General features: G+C 54.4%; 6 protein-coding genes across 6 annotated transcripts; 5 read left to right on the top strand and 1 right to left on the bottom strand.

The window, feature by feature from the left end:
• Nucleotides 1-1,459: 1,459 nt before the first annotated feature.
• Nucleotides 1,460-2,373, top strand: CGCS363_v008262 (uncharacterized protein; the record flags this gene model as incomplete). Its single annotated transcript, XM_036640111.1, has 2 exons — nucleotides 1,460-2,006; nucleotides 2,063-2,373. The coding sequence occupies 2 exons, from the start codon at nucleotides 1,460-1,462 to the stop codon at nucleotides 2,371-2,373; spliced, it is 858 nt and encodes a 285-aa protein (XP_036494976.1).
• Nucleotides 2,374-5,409: 3,036 nt separating this feature from the next.
• Nucleotides 5,410-9,270, top strand: hbx4-3 (Homeobox protein 4; the record flags this gene model as incomplete). Its single annotated transcript, XM_036640112.1, has 4 exons — nucleotides 5,410-6,451; nucleotides 6,506-7,258; nucleotides 7,316-8,516; nucleotides 8,568-9,270. 4 exons carry the CDS (start codon nucleotides 5,410-5,412, stop codon nucleotides 9,268-9,270), a joined length of 3,699 nt encoding a protein of 1,232 aa, XP_036494977.1.
• Nucleotides 9,271-10,124: 854 nt separating this feature from the next.
• Nucleotides 10,125-11,322, top strand: CGCS363_v008264 (uncharacterized protein; the record flags this gene model as incomplete). The annotated part of the gene is made up of 2 exons (XM_036640113.1): nucleotides 10,125-10,278; nucleotides 10,373-11,322. The coding sequence occupies 2 exons, from the start codon at nucleotides 10,125-10,127 to the stop codon at nucleotides 11,320-11,322; spliced, it is 1,104 nt and encodes a 367-aa protein (XP_036494982.1).
• A 1,622-nt stretch (nucleotides 11,323-12,944) lies between these two features.
• On the top strand, nucleotides 12,945-13,465 carry CGCS363_v008265 (uncharacterized protein; the record flags this gene model as incomplete). The annotated part of the gene is made up of 2 exons (XM_036640114.1): nucleotides 12,945-13,160; nucleotides 13,409-13,465. The coding sequence occupies 2 exons, from the start codon at nucleotides 12,945-12,947 to the stop codon at nucleotides 13,463-13,465; spliced, it is 273 nt and encodes a 90-aa protein (XP_036494983.1).
• A 37-nt stretch (nucleotides 13,466-13,502) lies between these two features.
• met9 (Methylenetetrahydrofolate reductase 1) lies at nucleotides 13,503-15,406 on the top strand (the record flags this gene model as incomplete). Its single annotated transcript, XM_036640115.1, has 2 exons — nucleotides 13,503-15,201; nucleotides 15,258-15,406. 2 exons carry the CDS (start codon nucleotides 13,503-13,505, stop codon nucleotides 15,404-15,406), a joined length of 1,848 nt encoding a protein of 615 aa, XP_036494980.1.
• An 854-nt stretch (nucleotides 15,407-16,260) lies between these two features.
• dcl-1 (Dicer-like protein 1) lies at nucleotides 16,261-21,158 on the bottom strand (the record flags this gene model as incomplete). Its single annotated transcript, XM_036640116.1, has 5 exons — nucleotides 16,261-17,853; nucleotides 17,903-19,465; nucleotides 19,516-20,469; nucleotides 20,522-20,625; nucleotides 20,678-21,158. The coding sequence occupies 5 exons, from the start codon at nucleotides 21,156-21,158 to the stop codon at nucleotides 16,261-16,263; spliced, it is 4,695 nt and encodes a 1,564-aa protein (XP_036494981.1).
• Between the last annotated feature and the right edge of the window lie 338 nt (nucleotides 21,159-21,496).

Genomic DNA, 21,496 nt, shown 5'->3' on the forward strand with positions numbered 1-21,496 from the left:
CCGTTTGTGATAGGTCCCTTCGGAGACGACCACACCACCCACATGACTCTGTGCCTTCTGCCGGCGGGACGAAGCGAGGGGAGGAGGAAGAAGGTATTTCCACGACCAGCCCTCCATGGCAAGGCGTTCTCGAGACATCGTAGGGCCGGCAGCGTGGCACTTGGTGCACCACAACGTGCAGCGGGAAGGGCTTAAGCTGCTGATAAAACGATAGCGGGTGCGCCACAACGGCGCCAGAAACAAACATAGTCACTCAAGGCAGACGGCGCCTCTCCCTTCGTCCCATGTCTAATCTTGGACTCTTCCTCAGCACACCTGAACACCGCGGCCACGGAATGTCCAAAAGAAAGACTGTCGCCCCAAGAACCTGGCTGACAGAAAGGATAGGTAGGGTTGCAATAGGCACGCAACTGCTACGACTCTGAGCCAAAGGTAGGGGGCCCACAACCCGTCCTCAACTTCGGAATCGTACACTACGAATACCTAGCACATGGGTCCCCTTCCGCAGCCGGTCAGCGCTAGACAGCCCAGCAACACGATGTCGTGATGCTCATCTTTTCTGGATGGAGATTCTACTATGACCTGGCAGTGGCATATTGCACAACCATGACAAGCTTTCGTGGCTGGTTTGGGACGACTCGCTCACGTATTTGCCTACTTCGCGGCTAAGTCGTTAACGAAGCGCGTCCCAGGCTTCTACCATTCAAAATCTCACCACGGACGCTATCCGTACTACCGTAGATTAGAAGGATGTTTAGCGCCGGCCTTACAAACCATGCCGTGCACGATCAGCCCGTTCATCTTAACCAAGCTTTTTTTCTCACCCTGTCCAACCCCGGCTCAGCTCGTCTAAGACAACATCGGTAAAGAGCCAGCCAGGCAGCCAGCATATCAAACCTACCTACGCCTGCAAGGTGATATGGATGCTGCTGCTGGTCTCGGCCCCCGTTGCCGCATGCCCCCTGCAATACTTCGCCCGCTGAGTGTGTGTATGGATGGCGATCATGGATTGGATCCCGCTCTGGGCTGGCCCCCTCGACTAGTGTAGCAAGCTAGGCGTAGCGACTGTCTCTCCTTGCTGTCCACATACTAAGTTGACCATCAGCCCAAAGGATGGGTAACACCGCCGGGGGTGAGGGAGGGCACCAAGTTGTCAGATTTTACTGCAGCCTGGGCTTTAATGTCTTCCCATCCGCTGCTCCTTCGGTTCTTCTCGTTGGTCTAGCTTCATGTCTCCCGTCCCACAACTTGCCAATCCTTTCAGCCAACAAGCACCGCCTCGCCTTTCTTCTATTGCTCTCTGTCTTTTGAGCGGGCTATATGAGTAGAGCGGAGTATATAAAAATGGCCCCAGTGGTAAGTCGCCGATCTAATTCTGTCTTTTGGCTCCCTTCTCCTGCCTTCTGGTTTCCTAAAGTCTTCAACCCTGAGCCAAGACGTGTAGACTGTCCGTACTAAGATGTCGACTCCTCAGCATTATGACGAAGGCCCCGAGGTGGCACCTCATCAAGCATATCCCGAAGTGTACCATCCTCCTGCTCAGTCCTATCCCACCTCGCCCCAACCGCAAGTTGTCACGCCGATCAAGAGAGAGGACTCGACATACGGAGGAGCTTACACGTCGACGGCAGTTGATCCGTCGGTATATGGCGGCACCGCGGACCATCGTTCGACGTATCACGCACCTGGAGAGTCTGTCGCGCCGCAGAAGAGCAGGAAAACCGTCTGCGGCTGCACGTTCCTCGTCTTCATCCTGTCCATCATCATCGCGGTGTTGGCGGCGGCCGTCATCGGTCTGGCAGCAGGAACTGGCGTGGAGGCGAACCGGGCGAATGATGCACTCGACAAACTCGCGGCCCTCGAGGCTTCGGCTAGCACACAGCCATCTGCGACGGTGACCGTGACGGCGGCGAGCTCTTCGGCGACGGCTACTGGGTTCGCTTCCATCACCAACAACTGCTCCAACAAAGACGAAACGACGACGGGACAGACGTACACCACAGACTGTAAGTTCAACTCCGAGACCACGTCTCGCAGGACCCCCCTCTGACAGGTATGACAGTCTTCAACAAGGTGACTTTCACCATGTTCTGCAACTCCAACGCCCCGAACGCCCCGTTGATGTCGCTCTTCACCGCCAACTTCAACAATTGCATGGACGCCTGCGCTTCCTTTAGCTCATACGAGGCCGGCTTCAACGGCAACGCGACGTGCGCAGGGGTCAGCTTCATTCCTCTGTGGACGACGAGATCAGGCGCCGTGGAGGGCAAAGCGCCGGGCAACTGCTACCTGAAGCCGGGCCCTCAGAACCGGACGGCGCTCGAGACGCCAAACATCGGCACTGAGTGCCACGCTGCCATCCTGAACTCGTGATAGGAGGCGGGGAAGCTGGTTGCGTCCGGGGTTAGTGTATCGTTCGAGGTCGGTCAGCGCGCGGGGGCTTCTTATTCTATACCACCTTGTCATTGCGATTTTCATGTGTACTATTAGTTGGCGACGAGACACTCAACCGGCGGTGGGAGACAGACGACACGCGACAAAAGCTAATGACGAAAAGAATTGAACAACCAAACCGTACGACTGCCGCCAAGGTGAATTCTTGAATGCCGCGCCAGGCGGGCGTTGTCTTTTGACTGTCCTGGAATTGCTCAGAGGTATGATGCCGATGAAAAAGACAACGACAGACGTAGCGGCGGAAAGGACTAGGACATCCAGTGGGTGCCAGAGATCAGAATGAAGCCGAGGACGGCCAATAACACCGGTGCAACCAGGAGAATGAAGAGACTCCGAGAGCGACGTCAACGGCAACGGTCCGTCATCACCTTTCGCGGCATACGATATCCAGCCCAACCAGGTTCGACTTCGAATGGCGCGTCTGTGTAAGTGAATCGCCGCCAGCCAGCTCGTTTGCTCGTTGAGTATGCAGGCGTGAGCCACACAGCATAGGCTTCCCCAGCAGTCAGCGAACACAGCTATGCGTCGTGCGCTTCCAGTCGTTCGTGGCCGGGGCCTCTCTGGAGCTTGCATGCGACGGAGATGTTGACAGAGATGTAAGGAAACTGCGCCAGGAGATGCCAAAGAGTGGTCTGCACAGAGTACGGTTGGGGACGGCAACACCTTCCACCATGATCCAATTGCTTCGTCGATGTCCTTCTTTTAGTATGGGCAGGTCGCCAGCCAGCCACTCAGCTTACCAGCCGTTGGCATGCTGGCTAGCCAGATGAAATGTAGTCAAGGTCGCTCTGTACTCCGCGCAACATGGAATTCGCACCGTCGTCTCCGCGGCCGATCAGACGCAGCGTTTCGAGGTTATCCACTTCAAACCGAGGCTGAGCGACGCAAGCCATTACTGTCGGCTGAATGCCTTTGTGAAGTTAGACCTGGGCCAACCAGAACCCAACGGCTCTCCGACCTCGCTGAGAGTCGGCGAAAAGGCCAAGGACAAAAAGGGCTTTGTTCAGGCGTGTGGCACGGCGGTGGGGTCCCCCGAGTGGGTGATCCGACGTTAGCGCAGGCCGAGACAGGGCCCGAAGATGACCTGGTTTCATTAAGACGGCGGTCAGCGGCGGGACGGGATGCGGTTGTCGGCATAATATGGTCATTCATGCCTCCCCCAGATGAGCGCGGAGAAACCGCAGCGTGTGTCGCGGGGCTCTGCGGCGAGACGAGTACGGAGCGGAGAGTAGCTCGCAACCCGAACCGGGTTCAAGCCTCGATGGGGATGAAGGAGTCATCTTCGCTTCTCCAGAGCACTTGGATGGTTCGCGATGCCGGCTAATGTTCGTAGAATCAGGCCATGTTGTTATGGAGAAAGGCGGCAACGGCGGTTGTCTTTCCGCCAGGAACACAAAATTGTGTCTTCGCGACATGGCGCCACAAGTCAAGTCCTCGGCCCCAACCTTGACTCGTATGGGAGGGAAGGAAAGGAATGACCATCTTCATATGCTTCTATCCCGAAGCCGAAGCCGTCCTTTCGACAGTGGTTGCGGTGCGCGGGTAGGGAACCGGATGCCGCCCCGAAGAAAAGCTTCGCGCTTGTTTCCTCCAACAGACAATTAGCGGCGAATTTTTCTAATGACCGGAGACGTGCTGTCCTGGGAGGATGGCTGCAGAAGGCGGGTCAATTATTAATAATGCACGTTACACAGGTAAAAGGCTTCAAGACGCTCAGCAGCGATCCAGGCTCGGTAACGGCACACCGAGGGTTGGCCATAGGACCTGGCTCAACCGTCATTGTGCTGACGGCCTCACCGTCAGACGGGCATTTCGAACGCCCATCAACCATCAACGAGCAGAATGAGCAAGGGTACGGCAGGCTGCGTTGCAGCCTACCTACATTGGACACGCCAACCAGGTAGCGAGGCAGACCACCGAGCTGCAGCCTCTGTGCTGCAATGGTAAGGTATGTTGAGTTCGTCCTGTGCAGCGCTGGCTGCCAACCTAGAAATGACTTGAGACTTCTAGAAAGGACCCTGGGATTTGAGCCGGACTAAGGTAGGCGCAGGAATGACCACCAAAGTCCCCAAGCGCTTATGATGGTCCAAGTGTGTGTAAATCGACAAGAGGCACTGGCTGGGATTCGCTTGATTTTCAACTCAATTGCAGCCCATAAAAGGCCTGTACGAGTCGGCCGACGTCGAGGTTGGCTATCTGCAGCTACCTACCTACCTTAACTACTTACACACCAACCACGACTCCGATGTCGACTCCGCAGTTCCTTCCCTCCGCAAACTGGACATGAAGGAGGCACGGAACGGAGGCACGGAGGGAGGGACACTGGAGGCTGCTGCTACTTACATAAGGTAGTAGGTAGGTACCTTAGCACCTAACACTGAAAAGTCCAAGCGGCACCCCGGCGCAGACGTAAAGGTGGGGGCGTCCCCGTCCAAAGGGTGTAGACTTGTCGAGCGAAGGGCGCACTCTTGACAAGTTGATGCACACGCGACCCATACAGACCCCGGTCCGGTCTGGCGAGCCAACCCACCACTTGGGAACACCCATCGACGCGGGAAGTCCAGCTGGCTTGACCTCGTCTTTGCTGCGAAACTGCGCGAGGCTTTGAATAAAAGATTTCGATGCCAGGAACCAGTTTTCCTCCGTCTTTTTGTATCCTTCATCTTTATACCAATTCCTCCTTTGCCTCCGACCCCTCCTCCTGTACTGTATTTGTCAAGACGCCGCCAGACCCGGACTAGCCTTCCGATTCCATCATCTTGTCTGCTCCGGCAGTCTTACAATTGGGCGGGGCTTCGTTTGCTCTGTGGCAGTTGACATTTGACAATTGACAACGCTCCTGGTTGTGACGCCCTGCCGACTTACATCTGCAGGAGCCGCTCCATGACACCGACGCCCTTCCGCAGGTCATCCAGATCGACCAACCGCGCCCTTCATTAAGGGCGCTCCCTAATCATGACAACCATCCACGAGGACATGGACGAGTTCGTCAACTGGGAGGCCGCCGCCGCAGAGGTGGGCAACATATTCAACATGCCCTCCCAGGACGTCTCGCCCACCGACCCCAACCTGGATCTCGTATTGGAGAACGTGGATGACGACGACTTTGGCTTCTTCGCTCTTCAGCACTTCTCGGCAGAGAATGCGCCGGGTGCCCTGCCTTCGGACAACAACACCCTCAGCCCTCTGGACGCACAACTGACCAGCGCCATGGACCAATCTTTCAACACCAACTGTACCTTCGATAAGGAACAGTGCGACCAGCTTGAAGATTGGTGGGTCGCCCCGGACTTTCCCTGCGATAATTGCACCCTCGGAGGCTACCAGTGTAAAAAGATTCGAGAGGGTCGCTACAAAAACTACTGCACTTCCTGTGTTGCTCTGCGAAACGAGTGCAGCTTTGCTACCCAGCCTGACTTGTTCCAAATGGACAATCTTCCCCAGAACCCCTGGCCCACCATGGGAGACCATCCCAGTGCCATCCCTCAGGAGGATGGCGCAATGCCTGTTAGCATCCCGGGCTCATCGACGCCAGACTTACTCAAGAGCCTGGGCACCTCTTCAGAGGAACCTGCCATGCCGGTACCTAACAAGTCGGCAACTCCAGCCAAAATTGGCGCCCGTTTCTCGAGGGAATCGGTACGGATTCTCAAAAATTGGCTCTCTACGCACACTCGTCATCCTTACCCCAGTGATGAAGAGAAAGAGATGCTCCAACGTCAGACGGGTCTCAACAAGACCCAGATCACCAACTGGCTTGCCAACGCCCGGCGTCGGGGCAAGACACAGGCACCTCGCTCCACATCACCTCACGTCCGCAGCAGCTGGACCGGTCCCATCGACATTCCGCAGAGACGGGGCACTCCCGCTCCGGATGGCAGAACGAGCCGCATGAATCCACTGGAGCGTTGGGTGGACTCTCCGCCCGAAAACGAACCTGCCACCGTCACAGCTATCGCCCGCGCCGTTGCTTCCAGCTCGGGGGCCTCTTCATCAGGTACATACATACCCATCATACATCTCGGCCTTTGCGTGTACTGACTATCCTTAGGCCTCAACAGCCCTTACAGCTTCAATTTCACGGATGATGGGTCGGGTAGGTCCCAGTGCAATGCTTCCTCGGCGAGCAGTGTCGGCACTTCACACTCGTCGGGCGGCTCTTTTGCCTCTGCCTATTCGCATGCCTCCCGCGGATCTTTTGGTTCGTTTGGGTCCTTCAACCGCGGCCGCAGGCGTCGCAGGAGGCGCGCTGGTGGCAAGCCCTCCGACGAGAAGACGTCCCTGGCCACCCCTCTCAAGACCTTCCAGTGTACATTCTGTACCGAGACGTTCAGAACAAAGCACGACTGGCAACGGCACGAAAAGTCTCTCCACTTGTCATTGGAGAGATGGGTATGTGCCCCTGACGGACCTGTGGCTCTCAACCCGCAGACGAACCAGCTGTCGTGCGTCTTCTGCGGCGAAGCCAATCCCGACAGCGCCCACGTCGAATCACACAACCACACGGCATGCCAGGAAAGAACTCTTGAAGAGCGCACCTTCTACCGGAAGGATCATCTCAACCAGCATCTGCGCCTAGTTCACAACGTAAAGTTTGTGGATTGGTCTATGAAAGCATGGAAGGTTGCCACGCCAGAGATTCGGTCGCGTTGCGGTTTCTGCGGAGTTGTACTCCCGAATTGGACTTCTCGTGTTGAGCATCTGGCAGAGCATTTCAAGACTGGTAATACCATGGCGGACTGGAAGGGTGACTGGGGTTTTGAAGCACCGGTGCTCTCAATGATCGAGAACTCCATCCCGCCATGTATGAGACCCCTCAGATATCCCGTAGACCAGCTTCCGACGTCTAACTGGTAAATAGATCTCATTGACAATGAACGAAACACTCCCTACCCGTACAAGGCCAGCGGTGCACCGGCAGAGAGCCCCAGGAGCGCTTATGAGCTCATCAAGATTGAGTTGGCGTACTTCATGCAGAACCACTTCGACAAGACCGGCCGCATGCCCAGCGACGAGGAGATGCAACTAGAGGCGTGTCGTATTATTTTCGCGTCTGAAGTCTTGTCCATCCGAGAGATTTCCTACCCCTTCTCATGGCTGCGTGATCTGATCATGTCGACGGAGGAAATCATGCGACAAGCCAAGTTCGGTCCGATGCGTTCGCAGATTGAAAACAGACTGTCCACCCTGAAAATTAACGGCAAGGACAACTTGTTCGAGGTCTGCCCGCTCGAAAATCAGCTTCATGAATTCGTCAGAGCGAAGCGTCTGTTGGGCCTGACCGCCATGGACGAAGAGCTCCAGGAAGAGGCTTGTAAGATTGTGGGACGCATCGAGGAAGTTTCGACCACCCCCTCCGATTTCATCGCCAACTGGCTCGTTAAGATGATCTACACCTCGACCGACTGGCTGGCCAACTTCCGACAGCGCGCACACCTCCCCCGAACCGAAGACATTGTGAACGCGAACGAGCGGTCGACAGATTTGACCAAAGTCGACTCGACCATTCACAATTATAGCAGACTGGAGCGCTCGTTGGCGGACTACATGAACTCTCAGAGGGCGCTGGGAATCGAACCGGACGATGCCGACTTGCAACGACAAGCTCGTATCATTATCTACGAGTTTGACGACGGCTGGAACCAGACTGCTGCCGATAACCTGGAGTGGTTGTCTGCTTTCAAACAGCGCCATCAGTTCAGTCCCTCTGCCTCTGGCTCGAGCTGGACTACCTCTCCGGAGGCTCAGTTGGCTGTAGGAGGAATTCAGCTCTCCGTCTCGGAGACATCGCCATCCCATATTTCCACCGGCAACGCTGCTTCCAGCCTCATCTGCCCGCAAATGGCGGACCCGGCCATAGGAAGTTACGCTGGCTCCAACTCCAACAATTCCTCCTATGTTAAGACCGGCCCCTTCTTCTTGAACGACGCAAACTGCTACCGACGTCTTGCCCGAGAACTCGGTCGTTGGGTTGCAGCCACCATGTCCCCAAACAACCCGAGCTCCCACGTCCCCACCGACGCGGAGATTCAACACCAAGCTCGTTGGATTCTATACGACGAGTAAGTATTTTCACACAGTCTCCTGAACATTTGATGCTGACCACAATCCAGTGACGACCCATGGAACCAAACCGCAGCCGACAACGCAGAATGGTTGCAACGCTTCAAGCGTGACGCCGGCATCACAAAGGACCCCGGACCAGGTCTCCCTCCTGGCGACTCCTGGTCCCTGTCACAAGGCGGCACCGGCTTCGCGCCTCCGTATGCCTTCCCCAAGGGCAACATGGCTCCCTTCGCCGACAAGTCGGCCAACGTCCCCATCCGGGACGCGCGCATGTTCGACACGGATTCGGCCATCCTCAACAAATACCTCGAGACGTTCAAGACCCGCTACGCGAAGCCGGCGACCATTTTCTGCGCCCGCGAGCTGGAGGACGGTCTCGTCCGCTTCGTTGAGACGGAGTTCGCTATCACGGGCACTTTCCCCAGCGACGACGCCCTCCGCGCGCAGGCCAGGCTTATCCTCAAGCAGCCTACGACTGCGGCCGATGACCAGGTCTTGTTGGACAAATTCAAGGGCTGGGTGTCGACGAAACAGTCTGAGCAACAACAGCAGCAGCCGCAGCTATCGGCCTCGTCCTCCACCGCTGCCTTACCCTCTGGCATGGACTTGACCATCTCCGACGCGGAAATGAACAACATCCTGCAGGAGATGAATCTGGATTTCAGCGCGACGGACCTAGCAAGTCTTGAGATGAGCATGGGGATGGACTTGGGCGGCGGTGCGCCTCTTGGTGGGGGCCCTTCTAGTTGATCAATTCTGATGCATCACTGAGGCGCCAAATAACGAAGACTTGAACGACTATTTCATATACAGATACACAGGATACGGGGATGGATTACTGGGTAAAGAGAAAATCAAAAGTTACGGCCGGCTCAACGAGCTATCAAAAAGATGGACTGGAATAGAGGGCGGTGATGAGGAGCTTGTCAAACGTATCAGCTCGTATACCCAATGGAAAACTTAATGAAATTATACTTAGACAATCGCCATTATGCGCGCTCACTCGTCAGTTTCTCTACAGTACACCGCGTAGTACATGAAATCATGTGTCATGGATGGATTGTCGGGTCTTCCGGATCCGGAAAGCCTATGAAGGCTATCATGGACGGCGAAGAGTTATTTCTTGGACAGCTGCCAACGTCTGAATCAATTGAAGGAAAAGCCGCGGCAAGAGGCTTATGCAAAATTGCCCTCCATCGTGAAGGATTGAATGAGACGACCTCTGGATATTCCCAGAGCAGCAAGGCTTTCTTTCTACTGACTGACGCTAGGCCTGTCCCGGCACTGTGAGGAGGAACGTCGAATTGAGAAAATGTTAGCGAGAACCTGGTTCTACACGGCGGAGCGCGTTTCGGCGCGTACTCCTTATCCGTTATGCTTACACAGTCAACATAACGCTACCTTTGACACAGTGTAATACTCCAGCCAGTTAACGAACATGCTTAAATAACATGCCGCCGAGACGATGTCAGAGGTCTAACCCGTCGAAATGATACGGAATTGGCCATTGAGGAGCACAGCAAGGATCCGATCTTTTTTGCCGTTTCGATACTGCCGCATCGCACATAGTACTACATCAAGGGCCAATCGTTGTGAAGAAGACCATGGCAGACACGGCTAGCTCCACCACGACATACAACAGGCCCAGGACCCGGCAGAGGGTTCACAAGGCCCCTCCGTCCTTGCAAGTACCAGATATTGAAGAGGACGCCTCCGAACGGAAAAGAGTCCTCAACGTATTGGCTCAGAGAAGATACAGTAAGCTCACCGTTCCTCGCTTCTTCTTGGGTGCGCGCGCCTCACGAGCACGTTTGCCCTGTGCGTCTGGGCACGTGTGGCTGATCTGGAACAGGGGAGCGTAAGAGACAAACCCGTCTCGCGAAGCAGAAGCAAGGGAGCGGCTCAGAAGCTCAACTGGTCGAGACAGTTGCTGACCGCCCTGCCGCTCCTCGTCTCCAAGACGTTGCCAGCCCGATTGTTCAGGCTGCAGACGAATTTCTGCCCCTCAGAGGTGGTGCAGGGGACGCTAATGCGGCGGCGTTTGGTCTGGACGCGGCTGCGGCCTGGGACGGCGATCTGTCGGATGTGACTGACATGCCGGACAACTTCATGTTTGGCACAATGACTCCGACGATGCTGGATCAGGGGCTGGGAGGCGACGTGGCGGTGACAGCTTCGTTCAGCTCGGCGTCTACCATCGACCCAGCATCTCTCATGAGCAGATCGGCGTCGTCCATGTCTTCGCCTCCCACCTCGCCCGACTTTCCCGACAGCTACCTGCTACCAATGAGTGACCTCAAGGTACTGAAAGGGCTTCTTCGGATCGCGACCAGGCTCGGATCCTACTCGGTAATGTGGGACCCTGCGGCCAACTCGCCGTTCAACCAGGGAGCTGGTACGCCGGCCGAGCTGCTCCCCAAGACGTGGAGACCAACGGCAACGCAAGCTCTTGTGCCCCATCATCCGATCATGGACTTCCTGCCGTGGCCGGGGGTGCGGGACCGCATCATTGACTTGTTCAGTCTACCCGACGCGGCACGGCCACCTGCAGCCCGGGGCCCGCTTGGGCTGGTGAACTTTGCTTACGACCTGGAGGATTCATGTGAGGGAGCGCGTATCTGGGGGGCCGACCCATACGATGCAACGAGTTGGGAAGTCGGCCAGGCACTTTTCCAGAGGTGGTGGTTTGTCTTTGATAGAGCTGTTATAGACCAGAGTAACAAGTGGCGACGGTTGAGAGGCGCCGCGGCTTTGCAGCTGCAGACCGGAAGTGTGGCAGAAGAGGTGTCTGATGGCAGTTGAGCGATTTGTGTGTGATAGACCTACAATAGTTTACCTGTCTCAAACCATGTGATCTTTCAGCTGCTTCGCTACTTAGCTTGTTGGACGGAAAACGCGGTGCTTGCGATACTGCCGCGGCTGGCTTTGGAGTGGTTGCCACACTTCTTTTTCACGGAAGCCAGGCAACAACAACTTCACCGCATGAAGTAGAAAAGGCAAGCCGTCCAGTCCAGGACAAGAAGCCGTAGCCGGAGAATGGTTAGCAGCGCGACATGCAGCACGCAGGTAGGCGGGCTAGTGCATGTAGTTGTGGGTTGAGAGGAGCACGGGAGGAGCTCATTGGCCTTGATCGGAAGCGAGCGTGGGAGTGGGTGATCGGTTGAATGCAACTCGAAACTTGTAAAGGCAGAGTGTCTCGGAGTGAGAAACCAAAATTCCCTGTGTCTTTTGGTTGTTTCGAGAAACGCCGGGTTAGGTTGGGCTGGCGTGCGCTGAACTGGAGTCCTGGATTTGGGTGCGGGATTTCGGTGCTGAAGCCCTTTTTGCGTGTCGGATTCGGAAGCGCAGAGGGCTCGGGGAAGTCGGCCGTCATGGAACGGAGGTTGGGGTGGCCGATGTATCAAGAGGGCTCCCGATGGCCAACCTTATTGAGAGAAGCATGAAGATAAATCCCATGGTGTCTGTGACAACGTTTTGTTTAACACGTCACGCAAGCGACCGACTGACAGTTGCAGCCGCGGGATTGTCCCACGAGCCAGGGATGAGTTGCCCAACAACCTTTGCGGCGACTTTTATAGTTGGTTTGACAAACGTGGAGGTTGTGCTACTCAGGGCGCCGGTTTCTGTCCGTCTGAGGATTGCGTGCTTCTGGTGTTGTCGATTTTGAAGTGGTCTCAGCGCCGTTCCCCGGACGGTAAGTTGTAATGCTTGAATGCGTACAGCAGTTACATACGCTGTAAACAGCCAATTGCAGGAGCCGTTCGCCCCCATCACCCATGAACATGTGTCATTGATAGGAGAAACAGAAACAGAGACGGGGAATGGAGGACAAGGGAAGAAAAAGAGAAAAGCGGGTATCTGGAGCTGAACAAAACGGAGACTTCCAGTTTGTTGGAGAGAAAACACTGACCGGAGGCTGGAGGTGGCCGACGACCGCTCCGTGCACAGCGACCCTGGTCCCTGTTTCCTGACTCCAAGGTTTCGGGGGCAAGAGAACGTGGCGTCATTGGCGGAAGGCTTGGACGGAGGGACCTGCCTCAACTGCCTCAACCGGGTCTGGCGGTGAAGCAGCGTACTCTACATACTGAGGCGGTCACCGCCTGCCCATAGTTCCTGTTTCCAGCGTTTCTGCCGCACATCCCGCAGGAAGGTACGCGACTAGGGATCCATGATGGAGGGGTAAGATACGTACCGAGGGGAACCTTAGGTGCGCTACGTACTCGCAGCGCTGCAATTAATCGCCAAAGCGGGGCATCGACCCTCCATCTTCGGAGCTCAGCAACGTCGTGGTACCTAAGGTAGGTTGGTTCCAGCAGAGACGCAGCGTTCCTACCTACTTGCTACCTCAGGTACCTCGCGGCACCCTTACCCACGCTTCGCTGTTAGTGGCCGCTGCCGCTCGTAGTGGGGGTGCAAGCGGGAAAATGGTGGGTGGTTGTGCTGTGCCACTGGCTCTGCGCTTCACTCCCAGGCTCTGGGACTCTTTCCCCCAAATTTTCCAACTTCTCTCCATCTCCAAACCTTCTGCCAGACGTCCTGATCCTTTGAGTTGCCTTGGAGTTTTGGACTGTGCCTTCTTGCAGATCCAGGGATCGGTGCCAGGAGAGAAATTCACACGTCTATTCCGAAGAGATTGTCTAGTAAGCATTCACCCCTAGCTTGATTCTGTCTCGCTGGCTTCGCCCTCCTGCCATGCATCCCTCAACACGCCTTTTAACCCCTCGAACATTCCGTCCCTGCAGCCAATCTCTCCACCCCGCCTCCCATGTTCTCCCTTCCATCTGGTCTTCACACCACGTCTAAATAGCCTCAATTTCATCCTACACCTTGTCGGTCGTCTGCGCGTGTTGCTTGCCATTCAATTGGATCTAACGTCTTCTCTTCGCAGCACCCCACGAACCTAGAGAGCCCTCTGGCGGCCGTCATTATCCTCTTCTGCTTCTGATCCACCCTTCACATATCACTTCAGTACCACAGTCAACATGCACATCAAGGCTATGCTCGACGAGACCCGGAGGACGGGTGAGCCCTCCTTCTCATTCGAGTACTTCCCCCCGAAGACCGCCCAGGGTGTTCAGAACCTGTACGACCGTATGGAGCGCATGTACCACTTTGGCCCCAAGTTCATCGACATCACATGGGGTGCCGGCGGCCGCATCGCTGAGCTGACCTGCGAGATGGTCCTCCAGGCCCAGTCTATCTACGGCCTCGAGACTTGCATGCACCTGACATGTACGGACATGGGCCTGGAGAAGGTCAATGACGCTCTGCGCAAGGCTTACAAGGCTGGCTGCACCAACATCCTGGCCCTCCGTGGTGATCCCCCAAGAGAACACGAGAAGTGGGAGGCTACCGACGACGGTTTCCGCTACGCAAAGGATCTCGTGAAGCACATCCGGGCCACCTACCATGATCATTTCGACATCGGCGTTGCTGGTTACCCTGAGGGCTGTGACGACAACAAGGACGAGGAGCAGTTGCTGGACCACTTGAAGGAGAAGGTCGACATGGGCGCCAGCTTTATTGTCACCCAGATGTTCTACGACGCCGACAACTTCATCCGATGGGTTGGCAAGGTGCGCGAACGCGGCATCACCATTCCCATCATCCCTGGCATCATGCCGATTGCCACCTACGCCAGTTTCCTTCGCCGCGCCAAGCACATGAACTGCCGGGTTCCTGACGACTGGATGGCGGCTTTGGAGCCTGTCAAGAACGACGATGTGGCTGTACGTGAGATTGGTAAAGGCCTCGTGGCAAACATGTGCCGGAAGATTATTGCCGCGGGTATTCATCACTTGCACTTTTACACCATGAACCTTGCACAGGCCACGAGAATGGTGCTTGAAGAGCTTGACTACATGCCCTCTTCTGAACGCCCTCTGAAGCACGCTCTCCCCTGGAAGCAGTCGCTAGGTCTCGGCCGTAGGGAGGAGGACGTGCGGCCCATTTTCTGGAAGGGCCGCAATAAGTCCTATGTGCTGCGCACGCAGGACTGGGACGAGTTCCCCAACGGTCGCTGGGGTGACTCTCGCTCGCCTGCCTTCGGTGAGCTGGATGCCTATGGCATCGGACTGACAGGTACCAATGAGCAGAACCGCAAGAAGTGGGGCGAGCCCAAGTCAATCAAGGACGTTGCCAACATCTTCGTCCGCTACCTCGAAACCGAAATTGACAATCTCCCTTGGAGTGAGGCTCCTCTGACCAGCGAAGCCGACGGTATTAGGGAGGAGCTCATTGGCCTCAATAAGCGTGGCTTACTCACAATCAACTCGCAGCCTGCAGTCGACGGCGTGAAGTCATCTCACCCGGTTCACGGCTGGGGTCCGCCGAACGGTTACGTCTACCAAAAGGCTTACCTTGAACTCCTGGTTCACCCCGACTTGTTCCCGGAGATCGTCGCTCGCATTGAGAAGAACCCCGACATGACGTATTACGCCACTACCAAGAACGGTGCTCTTACATACAACGCGTCTAGCGACAGCCCTAACGCTGTCACCTGGGGTGTGTTCCCAGGCAAGGAGATTGTGCAACCAACCATCGTCGAGGGCATCAGCTTCATGGCATGGAAGGACGAGGCCTTCCGTCTTGGTACCGACTGGGCTCGCTGCTTTGAGGCCGGAACTCCCAGCAGAGTACTGATCGATCGTATCATGAACGAATGGTACCTGATCAACATCGGTTAGTTTGAATGACTTTGAAAACATGTGTTAGATTAAGCTGACTTTGCTCTCCAGTCAACAACGACTTCCACCAGAAGACTGCTCTGTTCGACTTGCTGGATGGTCTTTCCGTCCAGGAATACACCGATATCCCTTCTGAACCCAAGGCGAATGGGGAGACGGAACTGCAAAACGGCACCACAGGTGCTGCTATCACCGCTTAGGTGACATTTGATTCTTGTTCAACTTACTCAACCCCCCTAACAAAAAATTTTAAGTATGCATCATGAACGGCGTTTTCAACAGGTCAAGGATGGAAAAAAAGGGGGCTCAACTTGTGTTTTTTCAACAAAAAGACACTCATACCGAATTCGTCAGGCGATGAATTCAAACCTCACATCACAGCACAAAAGCCTCGGAGAAGGGAGAGCGGAACGGAATTGGAAGGAGCATGCATACAATCTCAACGATACCCCCAACGGACTATGAAGGTTTTTTTTTCCCCAAACGAAAAAAAGAAGTCTTGGAAGCTACGACAAGAGCTAGGAGTTTCAACACGGGTCTGTTTTATATACAAAGATGAAATTTTTCTTCTACTTGGTTTATTTCACGTTTAATAGCACCTCGCATGCTATGAAATGCGAAGAGACGACGGCGAGAGGGCGGAGGAGGATTGAGAGAAGGGAGTTGAAGTGACGGGGATGACTGGCTGACTAGAACGTGGCCTGTCCATTTAGTATTCTTGCTACAAAGCCGAATCAACTTGGGCTAGACTGTTTGCCCCCACACTCACTGCTATCTTGACGACTGCTTGATATGAACAATCGAGAATGTTCCAAAACTGATGGGTGGACACAAGTCAGATCTGATCCACCTGGCAAGGCCCAGAATATCGCGTGCTTTACAAGTCAAAAATTGAAATTGCTAATCTGCCGCTGTCTTTCCGTATCTACTTGTTCGTGCCTACCTCGATGAGACCGTCTCACCACGCACGAACCTCGAGAGCAAACTTGGAGTTCGCCATTCCCCTTTCCTAGAAATTCCCTGCCAAATACGTCACCCCCTCCACCCCTGCACTTTATACTGCAGTGCCATGATTGATCGCCCCGGTCTCCTCGCCTTCAGTTCCCTTGCAGTCGCATGCAAACCTCTTCTTGTACTCATCAACAGACAGGCCATCCAACTCAGCAAGCGCCCGCTCTGCACCTCGAACCTTTGCGTATCGTCCGCTCTCCGCCGTAGTGTGGTATCGAACCTCTCTATGGATAATGATCCCACAGAGCACATTGGTGCCGGTAAGAACGCGAGCCCCTTCTCCTGCCGGGGGTGCAACCTCGGTCGTCATGATTCGGTACTCTGTGCACTTGAACTCCTTCTCCATCAAGTGGCTAAGTCTCGTAACGGGATGCTTCTTGGCGAATGAGTCGTAGAGCGACATGTCAGTGAAGAACGGTCGGATGTGTTTGTCAAAGAACTTGCGGACCTCGTTGTAGTCGTAGCCCGAGTCGACAAAGACGGCACCAACGTAAGCCTCCAGCACGTCGGAAAGGTATTTGGGCGAGTGCTTGACGTTGATCCAATAGTCTTGAGAAAACATTCCCGACTCGGACGACTCGGCCTCAGATTCCGCCTCTGCCATTGCCAGGTTGAGCGAGGACACGTACTCTTCCTTTTGGCTCAGCATCGCGGATGTACCCACCAAGATATGCTTGTGAAGGCCAAGCTTCACAGACAGGCTGGCGAGGAATTGATTGCTGACCATGGCCATCTTGTGCTCTGTGAGCCACTGCGGGTCTGCGTTGGGGAATTTGTTGAAGAGAAAATCGACGCAGACCATGTCAAGAAGCGCGTCACCCAAGAACTCCAAACGCTGGTAGTCTGGCAAGCTCTCGTATGCTCTGGGATACGAAGGATGATGGAAAGCACTGCGGAGTAGAGCAGGCGATTTGAACTTATATCCCATCGACTCCTCGACTTGCTGAGCCATGTCGCGCTGGATTGGGGTTGGCTTTCGGAACTGCCATTCAGGATGCCGATACCCAGCGAAGTAGTCACCCCAGGAGGTCATCCGATGGGTCTTCTCCTTGACCATGGCGGTCACGGCACGAATGGCCATGTCGTAATTGTCAGAGTCTGCGTATGAAAGGTAGGCGGCGCCGATGAGAGCCTCGCAGACATCAGCGATAGACTTGTCCGCCAGAGCGTGCTTGTTCGCAGGCTGACCCTGTTTGCCCCTCATCAATTTCAACCCCTGGGGGTACCAGCTGCGGCGGTCGAAGCTCTGAGACCGCACGTATTCTTGAAGGCCTCTATCAACTGCCTTGTTGAAAAGATTCTGATTACAGATGAGGAGCATGCGCTGGACGTGGTATTGGAACTCGTCATCGTCAGGCTTGGATGTGAAGATGGCGATCGTCGTGGCCATCTTCAAGAAACAGTCACCAAGAAACTCCAACCGTTCGTAGTTCTTGCCCATGCCGCTCTGAAAGTTGATCTTTTCCTGGTCATGCTCGTCGCTGTTGTCGGAATCCTTCGTCATGGCTTCGAGTGCCAGGTCCGGGCGAATGGTGAGGTTCAAGTGCTTGCAGGCATCGAGAGCGATCATGACAGAGTCCATGCGATGGATAATGGCCGGGAAAGCAAATGCCAGAACTACTGTCTCAATTGGAAGCTGCGATTGTTAGTCAAATCCCTACATATTATGGTAGTCGAGCACTTACAGTTGACACTCTCATAGGCTGCAAAATGACATAGCATATTCTGGATTCCTCGGTCGTGGTCTCAATGAAATCGTCAAGGAGATTTCGTCTCAGCGAGACAACTTCGGCTTCGACGACGGGCTGGTCTTGACGCCACGTGAACTTCTTGCGGCTTTTCGCCCAGAGACTGACGCTGTATTCGGTAATGTTCTTCTCGACGTTGGCGTCTCGCCATGATCTGTGGCCAGGGTCTGGGACTCCGTCGGGAACCATGTCCAAGGGCTTCATATCTTTTCGAACACCACGCAAGTACAACTTGCGAGATCCTGCATAGGGATCGGTGACGAGCTTGTCTCTGAAGAAATCATCTGGCGTGGTTGCGTCCCAGTTCAAAAATTCCTTGCCCTGCGTGGAGCGAAGATGCTCCCAGTCAATCAACGAAGCTGGATCGTCGACTTCAGAAAGCTTTGCCGAGTGATAGACTGTGGCAGGGGCAAGAAAGTACGGCACGTCAGTAATTGGGGCCTCGAACTGCTTGCTGAAGACATCTTTGAAAATGCGTAAGGTAAACTCTTTCAGGGCTTCGGAGTCTTCTGCAGACACCCGGATAGGAGTGGGCAAGGAAACGGGATAGACATCTGACTGTTGGTCATTCCCAAAGAAGAGCGGAATGGGAGGGAGGTCAGGAAGCATCTCTCTCGTGACAAGAATCAAGGGTCTTGAGTCCCGGCCAATGGATTCGGGATTCCCCATCCTCAGCACCGTGACGTAGACCACGTCGACCGGGCCCAATCTTGACCAAATATCTGGCTTCGAGCGCATCCTGTACTCTGCCTTCTTGTTCGAACTGACCGCAAGTCGGGCGTTGCGCATGACAGGAAGCTTCTTGACGAACACCGGACGCAGACGGTCATCGATGTACTTCTTCTTGATCAGTTCCTTGCACATCTCAAATGCCGCCGAGCAGCGCGCGTCTTGTTTCGTCGAATGAGGATTTCCGGCCATTGTTTGAATCGGGGATCTTGGAGGCAGTTGAACTTCCGCAAGAAATTTTTGGCCTTCATTTACAACCACGTACTCTGGCGCAAGCACCTCGTCATTAGATTGACGCAATGAAGAGGTGAAGTTGGAGAGGACCTCTAGGCTGGACATCCACGTCAAAGTTGCACCGGTGGACGCAATGACATATGTTTTCTTTTGTGCTTCACCGTGAAGAAACAAGGCTGTCATATCGACTCCGGAGATCTTTTTGTCTTCTGGCAGAGCTGTGCAGAATCTGCGCATCGTGACCTGGTCGCACTGGGCTTGAGCCACTGTTCGGGTATGTCGTCCGTTACCACCTTCGATGAAGGTGAGGTACTCTGATTCCGCTCTACGTGCGCGGCCTTTCGACTGAATGTACTGGATCGCAGACCTGTACAGATCAAAGCGAATGACGATACTGCAGTCCGGAATATCTATTCCTTCTTCTGCAACCTGCGTTGCAAACAGGCAGTTGACTTTGCCGTGCCTGAACTTGGAAATGGTTAGGACTTGTTCTTTGAACGACATGTTGGCTGCTCCAGAATCGGGTCGACTTCCAATCTGCCAGGGAAAGTCAGCTTCAAAAATGAATAGAGCACAGAAGGACTTACCAGAAACTCAGCGTTGAGGAACGGAAGTTTCGTGGCCTCTTGGCGGAACAATTCGGTCAAAAGCAGGGCTGTTAGGCGCATGTCAACGAACACAATGCACTTGTGATCGGTGGGTTTGGAGAAACGCGCTTGAAGTTCCTCCCACAGACGAAGCACCTTGGTTGAAAGGTGATCAAGTGTCGGCAAGACTTCACTGAAATCGTGATTCTTGACAATCTCTCGAAGTTTCTGCACGGCTGCCGCCTCCTTGCCACTCATGTCGAGGCCATAGTAGGTCATGTCAGTTCTGTTCGTCAACCGCAAAATCGTCGTGTCAGTAAGGAAAAGCTTCCAGAGTCGATCAGATAGCCATGGTCCAAGGAACGATGTTGCTTGGCGCGCAAAGAAGAGTTCCTTGCCGAAGTGGCAGTTGTGGCGGACAAGCCCAGCTACCTTGCGGTACAACTCTGTCTCAAATGGCATAGGTAGCATGCCGTAAAAGACATCTTTTTCCATGATGTTGCGCGCGTGGGCTTTCAACGAGGTTGAATCCTCCGGTATGGTGGCGATCTCGCTATGTAGAAGACCCTCGAGGCGTGCAGCGGCGATCTTGACATCGGTTTGAGCATCCACGGGCGAAGCGGTCATGCCGAATATTTTTGGCCTCTTTTCCATGTCAGGCTCTTTGATGTAGTAGTCCTTGATGATACGTGCGTACGGATGGTCTTTCTTCGTATGATGAGCTTCGTCGAAGATGAGGAGGTTGATCTGATCCATGCGAATGTACGAGTGCGCCAGACACTTTTGCAAGATGGCCGCCGTGCAGACCACAACCTTGTTCTCTTCAAATTGCTGCGCCCAAAATTCGTGAGACCACATTGAGTCGAGCATGTCTCCGCAAAATCTGGCCACGCTATGTCCCAGATTGCATTCGAGGACAGCATGTTGCTGGAACACAAGCGACACTTTGTCGACCTTGTTGGGAGTTAGTTGAGCCCTAATCAGCAATTGAACATGCATCACTTACCAGAAAGAAGGCAATGCGCCTGGGCTTGCCTGCTGCACGATCCTCAACTTCGTTCTGGAGAACGTGTTGCAGTAGCAAAGCAGCTATAAGCGTCTTTCCAGATCCTAGATACTGGTTAACACAAACAACAGATAGCGGACGTGGCTTGAACCATACCGGTGTCTAAGACTGCGATGATGTTCCTCATCTTCGCCCTCTCAAACAGCTCAATCTGATACTCACGAGGAGTACCAATGATCTGCTTGGTGTCCTTCATAATAAGTCCAGCCGCGGAGAACTCGTCCAAAATCTTCTCACGGCTGTCGTCCAAATGGACATTTCTTGTGAAATTCTGCAGAGTTGCGAGGTCTGTTCTTGCCTTCTGGGAGATTGTCCGAGACTGAGCGGGGTTTTGGTGCCACTCGCGGTACACATCTTCCTCCTCATCACTGTTCTCATTGTGATTTTCGTTATCTTCACCTGTGTCTCCGAAGACCTCCGATTTAGCGTCATGAAAAACTGCAGATGACGGTTGGCTTTGAGAATCAACATTTGTTGACTCTGTGTTCTGAGTTCCAAGAATCGATGTAGATGCTGGTCCGGGGGTTTCTGCAAGGCAGTTGGTCAGGACAACCGGAGCTTCCTTCTTGACGAGCATATTGGTGTCTCGGAGAGGGTCTCTGATTTTGGCGATTGTGGTGAAACAGAATGTCCGGAGATATGTCGACCTGGAAGATACGCGAGATGGTGAGTGGGAAGACTCAAGAGGTTTGGGGTTGATGAAGTGATGCGTACTCACTTAGGTTGCCTCGGTATAGGAAGGCACAGGCGCCTACGTGATGGGAAGGTAGTACTCTTGCTGATTCAAGAACACAGCGTGCTGAAAGCCGAAGGTGGTAGAGGGCACAACTTGTGGCAACTGCTAAAGTCAAGATAACTTGAGTCCCCCAAGCCCCAGAGGAGGGTGGATGTGGCTTCACCCAGACACGGTTACCT

The sequence above is a fragment of the Colletotrichum siamense genome, assembly GCF_013390195.1.
Source record: "Colletotrichum siamense strain Cg363 chromosome Unknown KSG_Cg363_contig05, whole genome shotgun sequence".
Lineage (NCBI taxonomy): Eukaryota > Fungi > Ascomycota > Sordariomycetes > Glomerellales > Glomerellaceae > Colletotrichum > Colletotrichum siamense.